Below are 15,251 nucleotides of genomic sequence, written 5' to 3' on the forward strand. Positions count from 1 at the left end.
TGCCTTGCTCACCTGCAGAGCCTGAAAGCCTAGCACCCTCCTGTTTCAGAGGTGCTAGGAAATATCTGGATAGGATCGCCCCAGGCTACCCTGCCCAGGCCAGGGACGTGCTTAGATTAGTCTCATCCTGGACGCAGGGGGCAGGAAGTGAGAGCTGACCACGCCACCCGCCACCCTCCTGCTGTGCTGTTCCTCGTCCCATCTGGCTTCCAAGTCCAAGCCACTGTCTCAAGCACCTGCTGTGTCCCCTGCTTTCTGTCCAGTCCCCCAAGCCTCCACTCTGATTAGGGATGGGGGGGTGTCCTGCTCCTCAGGGGGGTGAGCTCTGTCACTTTGTTCCTCACAAAGCAGAAATCCTCTCTCAGAGCCGCCCACGCCGCATGGGTGGGTGCCAGGAGTGCAGCTCAGATCCCCAGCACTTCAGATTTATACAGTGCTAGGTTGTGACTCAGCAGCCTCGCCAGCCCTGTGCTAGCCATGGAAGTGGCAGTGCTGTGTTGCTGTCTGGGATGGCTTCGCTTTGAGGTACTTGTTATATGATACAGGGCCTGGTTTCTCTGTGGAAGAGTCTGTTATAATCAGGGGACTCCCTAGAGAAACTTGGGGTGGCTTTCAGTCTCCAATGGGTTAGGGTGCTTTCAGGCTCTCCTTCTCTTTCTGCAGGTGTCACTCTTGCTTCTTGGCTGGACAGCAAGTAAAAGAGCTACAAATGGAGTGACCTTCATGTCACTTAAATGATAGTCTCTTCAGCCACTGTCATTGCCTTGCTGGTGGCACTGTGTGTGTGTGTGTGTGTGTGTGTGTGTGTGTGTGTGCCATGCACATGTTGATATTGCAGTCTTTCCCACTCAGGATGTGTGTGGGGCTTGCTCCCATTCTGCAGTCAGGCCTGAGAGATGTGGTGTGGTTTGTTTTTACTACTTTGTGAGGTTTTTATTTCCCCATCCTTTATCCCCTGCCTCCCCTCCCCCGTTCACCCCCCTCACCATCGCCCCAGTTTTACTCCCTACCACCAGATAGGACAGAAAAAGGGAAAGAGGAGACAGACAGACAGACAGACAGACAGTCTTAATTTCTTTCTACTTTCTTCTTTGAACATGACTGCTAACAAAACAACTAACTCCTGAATGACCAACACCCACCCACTCCACCTATGGTGTGCTAGCACAGTATACCTTCTGCAAAGTTCCCAGAATTCCAATTATCACACCATCACAGAAACTATCTGCAGCTGCTGCGGGCAGTCTAAAGCAGCCCCACATCCCTACACTTGGGATGAAAATACAAGCACATTCTCACTCTGTTTCTGTGGTTGTTTGTTTGTTTGTTTGTTTGTTTTGAGACAGAGTTCTCTGTATAGTACTGGCTGCCCTGGAACTCTCTCTGTAGATAGACCAGGCTGTCCTCGAACTCAGGGATCTATCTGCCCCTACCTTCCGAGTGCTGGCACTAAAGGCGTGCACCACCATGACTGGCTTATTTCTGTGTTTTGTTTTGTTTTTTAAAGAAACCAAAATTCCAAAATTCTCACTATATGTGGGAAGAAGGCCTCTACCCAGGTAGGCCCCCAAGCCAAAGGGTCTTTCCCTTCAGCAAAGGCCGGGGACCACCTTGGCCAGGTGACAGAGGAGGAACTGGTGATGACTCCAGGGTCCTAATAGGCGTGTTTTAGGCCAAGTCTCTGATCAAGTACTAGAACTTTCTATTAATGGAGTTTAGGGCCAGTCTGGCTACAGAGTTGAGACCTTGTCTCAGAACAAGCAAAAGAGAAAGAGAAGAGAAATTGATGTTAGCAGGTTGTTGAAAAGATGGGAGGAGAAGATACCTAAATTCTGGTTAGAGAAGCCCATTCAGGGGGGCTGCTCAGCTTCAGGCTGGCTGGCATCAAGGAGCTGAATATTGTTGACAGTCCACTGTGTTCCCAGCCATGTGCTCACCTGAGTACCAGTATCTAAACTGCTGGGTCTCTGGACAGACAGACCACTCAGACACCTGGGCTAGACAGGGGAGTTGTTTTAACTACTGCTAAGTGTGTTTGTGTTCTTTCACAGGGATAGGCCACACAGTCAGAGCTGTGTTAGACCTCAACTAGCAGTAAATAGTGTTTTTTTTTTTTTTGAGACAGGGTGTCAAGTAGCTGAGGCTAGCCCCAAACCCCTTGTGTAGCCAAGAATGAACTTGAACTTCTGATCCTCTGCCTCCACCTCCTGAGTCCTGGGAGTACAAGTGTGTGCTCCATACCCAGCAGGTTAAGGGTTTTTTGTTTTTGTTTTTGTGTTTGTGTAACTTAAGAGGCACTTCTGTGTTTATGACTATCTGACAACACGTCTCTTATCTGCTGCCTCTAGGACTAAAATTATGAAAATAATATAAGATTACTTTTAAAAATAGTAAATTCAAAAGCGGGACGTGGTGGCGCATGCCTTGAATCCCAGTTCTTGGTAGGCAGAGGCAGGCAGATCACTGTGAGTTCGAGGCCAGCCTGGTCTACAGAGCAAGTCCAGGACAGCCAAGGCTACACGGAGAGATCTTGTCTAGAAAAACAAAACAAAACAAAACAAAAAATGGATCCTGGTCAGGAAGATTCTTTAAAAAACTGTTATGTGACTATGTTTTTGTTTTAATACCAGGTGTGGGATATAGGGATTGTCCATAGCAGCAAGCTATAATACGTCTCGTGCTCTGGCAAGGGCGTGATTTGTGCCAGGTGCAGGTAGTTTAATTCTGGGAACTCATGAGAAGGTATAAATGGGGAAGCTCTGAGAAGGCCTGTGGTGGCGGCTGCTCTTTCTGCTGCCCCCCACTATCCTGCTGCCCCCCATCCTGCTGGCCCCCATCTTGCTGCCCCCCATCCTGCTGCACCCCATTCTGCTACCCCTCCCGTCCTGCTGCCCTCCATCCTGCTGCCCCCCACTATCCTGCTGCCCCCATCCTGCTGCCGAATGTGCATATGGAGTGTGTGTGGCTATGCACTATGTCACTGTCTGTATGTGTGAGCGTGTGCGTGTGCGTGTGCGTGTGTGTGTGTGTGTGTGTCTGTGTCTGTGTCTGTGTCTGTGCTAGGGCTCATGTGTGGGGACCAGAGGACAAAGAATCATTTTGTCCTGTGAGTTCAGAGACTGAACTCGGGTTCTCAGGCATGCCTTCAGGTACCTTTACCCAGTGAGTCCTCCTAGCAGCCCTATATTTTGTTGTTTGTTTCTGTCTCTATGTAGCCCCTGACCGGCCTGGGATCTGTAAGCAGGGCTGGCCTCAAACTCTGAGAAATCTACCTGCCTCTGCTGTGTTTGGACTAAAGGCGTGGGCTACCATTCTCGGTACGCACTTGGTTCGGTTTTGGATTTCTTGTTTTTTTGTTTTGTTTTTGGCAGGGTCTCACAACATAGCCCAGGCTGGCCTAGAACTCTCTCCAGTTGTCCTGTCTTGGTGTCTGTTTACTAGGTTGACAGATATGGAACTCTACACCAGCTCCCTGTAAGTGACCGTCACTGTCTCTATTTGGGGCCTCTGTCCCCAGCATTCTGGCTCCTTTTCTTCCGAGCCAGCTGGGGAGCTGATCCTAGATCACAGCCCATGCTGCACCCTGCCCCCATCACACATAGCCACTCACAGCCCAGCTCCCAGAGAGCCTTATTTGCTGTTATCTAATCTGCGTTCACTCTGCAGACTGACAGGTTCCTAACGGTTGTGAGAAGATGGAATTTTGACAAACTGGCAGACAATCAAAATATGATTACCACCTCCTCATTCACCCGGCTCAGGCTAGGTTTGTAAATATATTCCAGTTGGTGACAACCAGTTGGAGATGGCTGGTCTGGGGTTGGGGTGGGGTAGGTAGCCGCTGTGTCTGAGCTGTTGGTCTCACAGCTCTGCCTCTTTCTGGCACTGCAGGCTTTACAAAGGCAAGACCAGGTCTTGTACGGGTTCCCTGTGCGCTTAGTATCTGACATGGAGTCATAGCTTCACCAGCCCCTGGAGCCCTCTGGGGTAAGGAAGAGATTCACGTCCATGTGACCACCCCAGAATAGCCCGGGGGAAGCCTGCTTCCTTAGAGTAGCCTGCGTTTTGAACATGGAGGTCTCAGTGTATCCTGCAGTTACAGTGTCAGCCTGTGCTGCTTTAGTCACCCCATCTTCCCTCACATCCATGCTCCCCGGCCCTGCCATTTGGAGACTGCCTGCCAGTCTCTTAAAGATCTGTCTTTAGTGGAATGCTCCTTCATTCTATTATTATTATTTTTTTCTATTCACTTAGCTCTTATGGAAAGTCAGCTTGGTGACTACTGAGCTCAGCCCTGGCTAACAGCCTGGAGCCGCTCCAGGCCACCGGCTGCATCGGCTCGCACTTGTGGGTGGCCGACAGCAAGCATTATGGCTTCTCTCTGTGGCTCTCGAGGGTCCCCTCTTCTCACGAGCTCGGCTGTTCACACTTGGCTGGCCTGCCGCGTCATTTGCGATCACGGTCGGCATGCAGACCCTGAAGCGGATCTGGAACCTCACCAAGGCTCGATTTTATTAGTATGGAAGCCACTTGGCCTCTAGGCCAGTCGGCCATTTCAGTCTGTTACACAGTAGTTTTTTTTTTTCTCCCTATTTCTATTTGGAGACTGGGCATTGTCCCAGACTGTGGAGGGGCCACAGTGCCTGGAGCTGAGGATGGCTTGGGGGAAGAATTCTTAGGCCTTAGTAATCTGTGATGGAGGGACAGGGTGGTGGCAGTGGTGGCAGCGGCCACAGGTAGTTTTTGATGTTTCTTCACTGCCCAGGCTTCTTCAGCAAAGGGAAGGCGTTGTCCTGCCAGCTAAACAACTTGGAACAAAGTTGTAAGCATTTTTTTTTTTTTTGTGCTGAGCCTCAATTTCTCGTTGGTGAGCCCATGTTAGGAACAGCTGAGTGAGAGGCTGTGTAAAGTCTAACCAGGAGATTCACTGTGTTTGCCAGTCACAAGGGGTAGGCGGAAGTCAGGAGCAATGTGTCAGGGTTCTGCCAGCAACAAAGTAGCCATGCTGCAGATGTTGCCCTTTTGAGCCCTGAGTCATAGAGGAGTCTCCTCCGAGCACAGCTCTTCCTCATTCTGAATTCTGACTCCTCCTATCCCGACGGAGCATCTGAAGGTAGTTAACTTCCTGGATGTTCCTCACTCCACCCTCAGGCCCGGGACAGTCAGGAGCTCTCTTCCACGCTTCCCAAGTGGGTGGTTGCTTGTCTTTTGTTTTTGCTTTGTTTCGAGACAGGGGTTCTCTGTGTAGCCCTGGCTATCCTGAACTCACTCTGTCGACCAGGCTGGCCTCGAACTTGGAGATCCACCTGCCGAATGCTGGGATTAAAGGTGTGCACCCCTACTGCCCAGCTGGGTCTCTTTATAATGTTTCTTTCAGGCTGTTGTCCTACTAGACAGAACGGGAAAGTTTGAGGCAAAAGGAAAGAGAGTACTCAGTCAGGCCTGGCCAACTGACAACCCAGGGTCGCAGCTGCCTGGAGACATGGAGTGCCCTTTGTGCGCGGACATCCAGGTCTTTCGACACATAGACTTTCTCTTAATGCCACTTTCTCAAGTGTCTGTGCCAGGAGGCCACTTTGCCCTTGGCGCCACTTTTCTGAATAGAGTGGTTTGCAGCAGCCCCACCCCCAGATGCTGTGGGTGCAGCGTTCACAGCTGGGTCCAGGCAGCCCTCCTGGCGAATGACTCCAGTAGCTGCTGGGTGGGCACCAGGCAAGTGCCTAGTCAGGACTAGAAGTAAGAATGGTGGTGGTGGTGGGCACACCCCGTGACTGAAGAGCCGGTGTTACAGGTCCAAGGTGAGCCTTGAAATCCATGGCCTGGAGAAGGTGGTGTCATGTATGGGTCAGCAAACCATGGGGACAGCAGGGATCAGGCCGCTCCGCGTCCAGGGGTCGGAATCATTGACTGCGGCTGGTCTCTGGTGCAGGCGTACCGTGGCAGGCATGGATCTTGTGGTTAACTCAAGTAGAGTGAGCGTACATTGATGAGCTTGAACAAGACGGGCCATGTGGCCGTGCGTGTCCTCAGGTGGCTCACTGCTGAGATGCCGGATCTTTAGAAGCCAGCAGCTCAAGTGAACATCTGTCACCGGGCCTGTGCGCCAGCCTCCCATCCCACAACCTTGGCCTGTCAGAACTAGCAGAGGACGGTGGGAACTCTGACTCTCTCTCTGACCTTGGGAAAGTCTCTTTTCTACACAATGGTGCCCCCATTCTGTGGATGGCGGGAAAACAGCAGAGGCATGGTCCCTGAGGGACTCCAGTGTGAGTGGCTGGCTACCTTCACTGTTGTCAGTCCCCTGCCTTCTCCGTGACTCTTTAAGCTTCTGGATTTTGGAACTCTCTGTGGCTTTCCAAATACACCTTGCTTAGCTGCCTGTTTATGCTTCCTGCCTGGGCTCCCCATTCTCTACACCCTCCTCCCCCATTCTAGAATGTGCTGCTTATTTGTCTTCCAAGTGCTAGGGTTATAGATATGGCTAGTGCCTCCTCTTGTGTGGTCTTGGGAGGTGGGCAGGCAGTACCACCTTCAGTGACACCAGTTGGTCTCCTTTCCCAGCCTCCCCCTCCCCCTGCATCCCCCCCCCCACAGCTCCTGCCCCTCCTTCCAGGCTCCCTGGGGCCAGCTGTTTTTGTCTTGCTCCCTCCCTTCCTCTGTTTATTGCTTTCAACCTTCTGGCCCTTTGCCTGCCAAGTCCCGGCAGGGCAGACTGCACGGATGAATCCCTTTGGATTTGGTCACTCAAGTCCCGGTCAGGTGCTTGAAGACAGAGTTAGAGGTGGCACGCGGCTTTATTCCGAGCCAGAATTTCTTCTAAAACAGCGCTTGACCGGTGAGCGATCCTTCAGGGCCTTCTGTTCCTCCTTGGACCCAAGTAAGCCTTTGGCAGGAGGCGTTGGATTGGTGCCAGCCATTAAACTCGGGAGGGCCCTGGGCCAGCTTGGCCTTCCTAGAGGCCAGCCTGTGTGCCTTCACTAGACGAGCTGACTCCAGGGTCCACACTGTACGCCATCTCACAGCCAGTAAACCAGAAAGCCAAGGTTTGGAAGAAGGCAGCGTGCCTCCTGCCTGCCCCGCAGTCTGCCCGGTTTCCATCTGGGAGTCTTCAGAGCGCCATGCCGCTTGGGAGCAGCACAGTACCACCACAGCCCCTGTGAATGTCCCTAGCAGCAATCTCCTTTATTTCCCTTCCTCCTCAAGTTTTGCCTGTGGAGTGGGACTCTCAGTGACAACTGGCAAGCAGTTGCGCGGCTGCTCACTGTCATTCTGGTGGGCTCCAGTTTCCAGAGGGCTCCAAGTGCTTTCTGGGTATTTGCATTTATTTCTGCTGTGCCCAGAGCACAGCTGGCATGGGTCCCAGTATATGGGCTGGGAAACTGAGGCTCCGTGGAGGAGGATTATGACATGGCAGGGGTAATCTTGGGTCGCAGAGGGACACAAGTGCCGTGCCGGGTGTGTGTTTTAAGAGTGTGTGAGGCGGAGGGCCATTCAGAAAGGCAGAGCGTGGTGGACTTCCAGTACTGCTCTCTTGCATCAGGGCCAAACCACTCATCGCCACCTTCTGGATCAGAGCTCCCACCGAGGCGGCTCCCAGGCTTTTTTACCCAAAGCTCTCCAGCCCTCAAGGCCAACAGTGGCTGACCTACCGGCCTGCTGTGTCTGTGTGCATGCAGGCAGCGCAGCTCCTCTCCTGCCCACCCTGTTCCCTCTCCTCCTCCTCCTCTTCCTCCTCCTCCTCCCTCTTTCCCTCGCCTCTCTTCCCCAGCTTTATGGCTGGCATATGGAAGCCATTTCTATTTATCCACAGCACCAGGATGCTGCTGCTCGCTGTGCTCCAGCAAGCGGAATCCTCAGATTCCCCGCAGGGCCATTTCAGAGGCTGCGTGCAAAGCAGCCAGCTGTTTGCGGGGAGCGTCTGGGCCGTTACATCAGTGTAGAGGCAGCACGGCCATCTGTGCACATGGGTCATCCTGGGCTGTTGGAGTCTCAGCGTTGGAAGGCGGTCCGTGTTCTGCCAGAATCTGGGTGGTGGTTTTGTGCCTTAGTCCTTTCCATTCCTTCTCTCTGTCCTCCGGTTACTTTGTGTCCATGTCCCTGGGCTGGTGGCCAGGGCCTAAGGAGGGAGTTCCGGGGCAGGGACCACACAGATCTTTAGTGGTTAAGATCTTTGTCTGTCTGCTCAGCTTGATTCTTAAAAAGAGAGCCCTGCCCAGGGCAGCAGCAGTGCAGAACACACTGTTTACTTCTAGGGAACTTTCTCCCAGGCTCAGAATGCTGACTTCCTGGTGGCTGAGTGCCCCTGAGCCACCTCCTCTGGCATGTTCCGAGCTGTGTGTGCCAGAGCCAGGGAAACTGTGTTTCCACTGCCTGCACAGGCCCCATCTCTACGTCCCTTCGAGTTTCCAGCTGCCTCCCAGACAAGTGGAAATGCAAAAGCCAGCTGTTGTCCTGGAGGAAGCTGGGGAAGGCCAGCCCCGTGACCATCCCCTGACGATGTCATCCTGGCCCCTCCACCGGGACTCTTGTGGTATGCTTTGCTCCTGGCCATGCAGGTCACCTGGAAGGTGCTTTTCGGAATGTACCAAAGTCTGGGGGTCGGGGGTGGGGGCGCTGGTGGGGTTTTTAACAGCCTGGGTTGGAGAGAGCCTGGTTGATATGTGTGAGCCGGCTCTTCTTCTGTAGACCTGATACCTATCCTCATGGGAGGCTCTTGAGGAGGAGGCTGGGCAGGTCCTGTCACCAGGGTAGGTGAGTGCCAGTGATCACTGGGGCTGTGGCTGCACAGCCAGGGGTTCTGGAGCAGACACATCGAGCAGGGCCTCAGTGGGCTCAGGGGCTAGATCATGTACTGTACTGACGTATGGAAACGCCACAGGGCATCCTCCGCTTACCTCCTGATGGGTGTGTGTTCCTCAGAGCTGGTCCATGGGGTCAGTTCCCCACCTCAACTTGCAGGGCGCATGTTCCACCCTCTCAACTTTGACACATCCCTTCTGCCCTTCAGTGGGGTCCTTAGTTGTCCTCCTCCCTGGAACGCTGCCGAGCCCCTGAGCACAGCTCATACAAGGGACAATGGGCCCTTAGGAGCTGGAGTGACTCCAGCCTCGGAGCTGGGCAGCCAAACAGGCACAGGCAGGGGAGCTGCAGCTTAGACCACAAGAGCTTTTGGACCTGAAGCTACCAAAACCTCCAAATGAAAGGGCTGGGAGGGCTGGTGGCTCCCTGCCCACCACTTATGACCTTTCCGTAATCCCTAAATATCCTTCCCAGCCACCTGCATGGCTGAAGGAGGCTTTGTGGGGTCACCTGTGGCTTCCTTGAAAAGCCCTTCAGTGACCCAGGTTACCCAGAGCCTTTCAGCCCTGTCCCTGTGTGAGAGCCACTAACAAGTCCCAAGCCTTGCCAAGCCGTGTGTTGCCTTCTCCACGGTGGAGGGCTGCCTGGTTGGATGCACAGGACAAAGGGGGATGGGGAGAACTTAACTCCTGCCCGGACAGTTGAGCCATGTTTTTCCATTCTGTGCTTTCAGGAAAGTTCTGTCCTTTTTCACCCTTGTATAGATTTGTCCCTCTGTCACCAGTCATTAAAAGAATATCTCAGGATACAGAAGGACCCTGTCATGCCCCTTAACACCCCCCCCCCCCGGTGCTGCCTGGTGCACTCTGAGTAAACGCTGCCAGGTCCTGTGCCTGGCTCTGCCTTGGGGGGGGGGGGATCAGGCAAGGTCCTCTATTCACATCAGTCCTGATTTGTTGATTCTTTATGCACTGGACCGACACTGTTCTGTGCTTTGGGGACACCACAGTGACTGTGACAAAGGTCCATGTTGGTGTGGAGCTGACATTTGGCCAAGGGAATAGGCAAACATGCCAGGTTTGCCTGAGCATTCACTGGGCCATGTAGGGGTCAGAGACAGACGGCTGTGGGAGTTCGCAGAGTAGCCAAAGGCCGTGTCTTCAGAGAAAGCTGACCGCTTAAAGGTCCCTTAGGCAGAAAGTTCCAGAGTAACTAGGGCTCAGGGTTGTGGTAGAGAAGAGGTAAATGCGATAAGATGACGTGAAGTGGGAACTTTTTTTCTTTTTTTTTTACATGTATGCATGTGAGCCAGCAGGCCAGAAGAGGGCACCAGATCTCATTATAGATGGCTGTGAGCCACCATGTGGTTGCTGGGAATTGAACTCGGGACCTTTGGAAGAGCAACCAGTGCATTTAACCTCTGAGCTATCTCTCCAGCTCTGAAGGGAGCACTTTTTAATTGGAGTGTGTTGAGGGTAAATGCTTAGGGTTTCTCAGGGAGGTAGACACTGATAGTTTTTAAGCAGAAGACCAATACCAACTATCTTAGTGGTTGCATATATGTGTATGTGTGTATCTTTGTGTGTGTGTGTGTGTGTGTGTGTGTGTGTGTGCATGCATGTATACATGGAAGGTGCACATGTTCATGCATGCATGTATGGACGTCAGAGGTTATATTCTACTGTCTTATTTGAGGTAAGGTCTCTCACTGAACCTGAAGCTCATGTTTAACTAGACTGGCAAGCAGCAAGCCCCCACCTGACAACCCATTCCCTCCCCACTCAGTGCTGATGTTAAAGCCTCACCACATACAGCTGGGGCTCTGGGTGAGGGGCTTCATGTTTATGCTGCACGTATCTTACCAGCTGAGCGGTCTCCTCAGCCCTGCTGTAGTTTTCTTAAGGTGGTTATGCTGAACTAGGAAGTTAACACACACACAGAGAGACATGTACACAAACACACACACACACAAACACACACAGAGAGAATCAGATTTCTCTGGTATAGAAAAGGTCATGGGGCAGGACAGTAAAAGGACAAGTCCATGGAAGGGCTTGGGTTGGTCCAGAGGAGAGATGGCTATAGCCATGGCAGAGCAGAACAGCCAGTGAGAAGTTTAAAAAGGCAGCTAAATAGCCTGGTTTACAGAGAGAGAGAGTTCCAGGACAGCCAGGGCTATGCAGGAGACCCTGTCTGGAGCACATTTGCTGAACCTGCCTGCCTGGTCACACTTGTAACAGGACAAACCCTTTGGGGTTCTTATGTTTCGGTACTCCATCAGTGTGCCACACATCACACTAGAGCTAGAAGTGGTGTTGTGTGCTTACCCTGTGTTTCTTACCTGCACATGGTGCACACACCGCACACGCGCGCGATACTTGCTCCAAAGCTGCAATCAACAGAGGAACCATAGGAGGAACCCAGTGTTTAGACACTGTCATTTGCTGTCCCCGTTTTCCAGTAGCACAAGCCACCTGCCTAGAGAAGCCATGGGGGGGAGGGCAGGGGGAACAGACGGGGGGGGGGGGGGTAACTGGACTGGACTGGATGTGCTTCTGAGGTGGAGCACTCGCCTGGTGTGCGTGGGTCCCTGAGTTCTCTCCCCACCTCGGGACAGGGGTGTGCTGTGGTGCAGTGGGGTGTTAGGGGCTACTAGATGTAAGTGAAGGAGCTCAGCATTGGGAACTACAGGTTTGAGGCTCTGTCCTAAAATGTAGCTTGGGCACACACCTTTCAGAGAGCTTGAAGACGGAGCCAACTGGCTGCTGAGGGCCCATGAGAAGGGCGGGCTCGGGCAGCGGGTGGGAGTAGAGAAAGGCACCATTATTAGGATTTGTTTCCTGGGATTTTTTCCTTTTTGAGGCAGGGTCTCACTGTAGCCCTTGTTATGATCTTCCTGCCCCAGTTGCCAGAGTGCTGGGATTGCATCAGGCCGCCGTGCCTGGCCTGGTCTGGTCTGTACTCCCCAGAGGTTAATCTTGTGACCTGCCACCTGACCTCTAGGTATTTATTTACTCCAAAGGAATGAGAGCGCACACTCCCACAGCAAGCCTGGCCCCTCAGCGGCTGCACCTGAGTCATGGTCAGTGGATATCGGGATGGACACCGGGGACTTGAGAGCACAGTTACAGGAAGGGACCACAGCAACACAGAACTGACTGGCACATTGCACAACTCAGTGCGTCTCAGAATAATTACAGTGAGAGGAGGAGGAGGAGGCAGGCAGGCGTGCAGACCAGGCAGTGCTCTTACAGAACGTCGTAAGGCACACAGCGTGGGACAGGAGGCACAGGACATCAGGGCTCTTCATCCTTTTATCTAGTTTATTTATTTATATGTTTTTGGTTTTTTTCAAGACAAGGTTTCTCTGTGTAGCCCTGGCTCTCCTGGAACTCGCTCTGTAGCCCAGGCTGGCTTTGAAATTAGAGATCCACCTACCTCTGCCTCCTGAGTGTCAAGATTAGAGGTGTGTAACACCTCCTGGCTTCATTCATCTTTAGTTTTTTACAGTGCTGGGGATTGACTCAGGGCCTCGTGTACAGTAAGCTAGCATGCTCCTGCTGAGCTGTGTCGCTGACCCACTTTTACCTTTCATTTATTTTAAAAAATTTTTAGACATGGTTTTGCTATATAAGCCTGGCTGGTCTGGAACTTGCTATATAGACCAGGCTAGTCTTAACCTTAAACCCTCCTGCCTATACCTCTTGAGTGCTACGGCTAAAGGAATGTGCCATCACACTTGGCTTACTGTTTTTTAATTTTAATATTTATTGTCTATTTGTGCATGGAAATCAGAGGACACCGTGAGAGTCCATTTTTTACTTCATTCGTGTGGGTCCCCGAGGTTGAGCTCAGGTCATCAGGCCTGGGAGCCTCGCTCCCCTGAGCCATCTCTCTGGTGGGTCCTACGTTTTATTCTGAGACCGAGATTTCAAGCCTGGCCCGGACTTGAGCTCTGTAACCCAGGCAGGCTTTGACTTTGCAATCATCCTGCCTTGGCCTCTCACATAGCTGGGAGTCCAGGCACGCGCAGCTCAGGCCCCATTGGTTCAACTTCTTGATTTAGCTGCTGCTCTCGCAAGTGTATGTAGACATGAAACATGGGGTTGGGGGCTGGAGAGATGGCTCAGAGGTTAAGAGCCTTGGCTGCTCTTCCAAAGGTCCAGAGTTCAATCCCCAGGAAACCATGTAGTGGCTCACAACCATCTATAATGAGATATGGTGCCCTCTTCTGGCATGCAGGTGTACATGCAGACACAACATTGTGTACATAATAAATCTAAAACAAAAAACAAGGGGTTGGGCTGAGGGCATAGCCCAACGGTAGAGCACCCACAAGGTCCTGGGTCCATTCCAGGCACCACCTAAAACACAACTTGTCAAGCTACACACTGCAAACATATGTTTTATGTTTGTCAATAGACCCATCCAGGTTTTATAAATTTGTGGGGAGAGCCTTGTGGATGGCCATACTCAGTGACCCCTGGCCTGCATTTCTAGGTCAGAGATCTTGGGACCCAGACCTCTTCTGTCATAGCCTGTGTGGTTGTATGCACCCCACATCTGCCTTCCACCAGCCGTGCAAATGACGATATCTAACAATCGGGTTCCTCCTACGGAAACCTCATTTACAGTGTGGGTTGTAGGGAACCAGATGTCATAGACTAATTTCTTCTCAGTAAGTTAACCAAGTGAATTCACTACCCTGTGCTCAAATTCCCCGCGTGGATCAGGAGAGAACTGGGATTGTGACAAGCCACGCGCACGGGCTCAGACCTTGGATATCAGAGGGTCCTGTTGACCTTTCTGCTCGTGCAGCCAGAGCACAGAAAGAGCACCTCTTTGCCAGCTGACCCAGGACTAGCGCCAAACTTGGCTCTCATTGGCTGGCTGCAGTGCCCGCCATGATCCCTCGGCTGCCAGGGCCAGGTCAGCTGCCTGTAAGCCAAGCCAAACAGTGGCTGAGGCTGGGAGAGGGCACTTGGCCAGGACAAAGCAGGACAGGGTTCTGGGAGAGGTGGGCACAGGCGGGAGAGGGGTGGGGGGTTGGGGGGGGAAAGCAACAGATGGTCCTGCCCCACCCGGAAGGGGCAGAAACATCCACTTTGGTTAAATGTTTGGCTCAGCAGGATCTCTATGAGCTTCCCAAAGTCTATGCAGCGAGCTCCGCCCTTCTGCCTGCCCTTACCCCTCACGGACAGCCTGTTTCTTTCTTGTTTTTCTTCCCTGCATTTCTTTTTCTAAAGATTTGTAGACATGTGCCAGTTTTGCCATTCCTACCCTCTCTCCCTCTGCTCTCTGGTGCCTCTTTTTCTTTAAGAGAATTGCATCTGTCTATTTGTTGGAGGGGCTTAGAGTTCATACAAGCCACAGTTCATGTGTGGAGGTCAGAGGATAATTTAAGAGTCTTTACTCTCTTTGGTTTTTTTTTGTTTTGTTTTGTTTTTTTCTTTCTTTTTTTTTGGTTTTTCGAGATAGGGTTTCTCTGTGTAGCCTTGATTGTCCTGGGCTCACTTTGTAGACCAGGCTGGCCTCGAACTCACAGCGATCCACCTGCCTCTGACTCCCAAGTGCTGGGATTAAAGGTGTACGCCACTAGAGTCTTTACTCTTTCCACTCTGTGAGTCCCACGGATTGAACTCAGGTCATTGGGCTTGGTTGGTTTTTTTGTTTTGTTTTGTTTTTCGAGACAAGGTTTCTCTGTTTAGCCTTGGCTGTCCTGGACTCCCTTTGTAGACCAAGCTGGCCTCAAACTCACAGCAATCCACCTGCCTCTGCCTCCCGAGAGCTGGGATTAAAGGCGTGCACCACCACACCCGGCTCTTTTTTTTTTTTTTTCTTATTTAAAACATTTTTGACCAGCCACCAGACCTCTCTCGTGCCGAGTGGTTCTGCTATCTTAAGCCTGGCGTCTAAGTGGGCCTCTCCTCTCTTGTAACGCAGATGGGGGCAACCACAGCATCCATGACTCCCCGCTTCCCAGCCTGGTCTCTGGGGACGGGGCCCAGGCCGACAGTCCCCCCTCCAGTCCCACTGGACACAACTGGGAGATGAATTATCAAGAAGCGGCGATCTACCTCCAGGTGAGTGTATCTGGGGTGTACCGGAGGCAGGAGTTTGTTAACTTTCTCAACTCACCCTTTGGAGCCATGAGCATTGAGGTTCTGGCGCCCTGGAGACTTGAACCCCAGACAACAGGAGGCCTGGGGTGGGCAGTCTGTACACAAGCCCAGAGCTCTCTTTGGGAGCTCAATGAGATCCTGTGATATGGATTCTCAGCCCATCTTTTCTGGTGAAGATTAAACCCACCCCTACCACCACCATCCCTGGGTGGTTATGAGTCCTGGCGTTCAGAGCTGAGCCCCTTCCCATTAGGATGCCATACCTTCCTCCTCCTTAGTGGTTGGTTGGAACCAGTTGCACAAGAATTGCAATTTTTTAGTAATTTAAAG

At 52.2% G+C, this 15,251-nt stretch overlaps 1 protein-coding gene across 5 annotated transcripts in view; it reads left to right on the plus strand.

The window, feature by feature from the left end:
• The window catches only part of TPCN1 (two pore segment channel 1), a 57,348-nt gene that overhangs the window by 16,096 nt on the left and 26,001 nt on the right, over positions 1-15,251 (plus strand). For 2 of the 5 annotated variants that reach the window (XM_084762103.1, XM_084762104.1), the window contains exon 3: positions 14,743-14,882. In XM_084762103.1, coding sequence (XP_084618229.1) covers positions 14,743-14,882 — 140 coding nt within the window. Of the gene's footprint in view, positions 1-5,195; positions 5,329-8,304; positions 8,531-14,742; positions 14,883-15,251 lie in introns of those variants that run through there. The other 3 variants (XM_084762102.1, XM_084762105.1, XM_084762101.1) reach the window with 3 other exon arrangements.

The sequence above is a fragment of the Acomys minous genome (assembly GCF_964271855.1).
Source record: "Acomys minous genome assembly, chromosome: 16".
In the NCBI taxonomy this organism is placed as follows: domain Eukaryota; kingdom Metazoa; phylum Chordata; class Mammalia; order Rodentia; family Muridae; genus Acomys; species Acomys minous.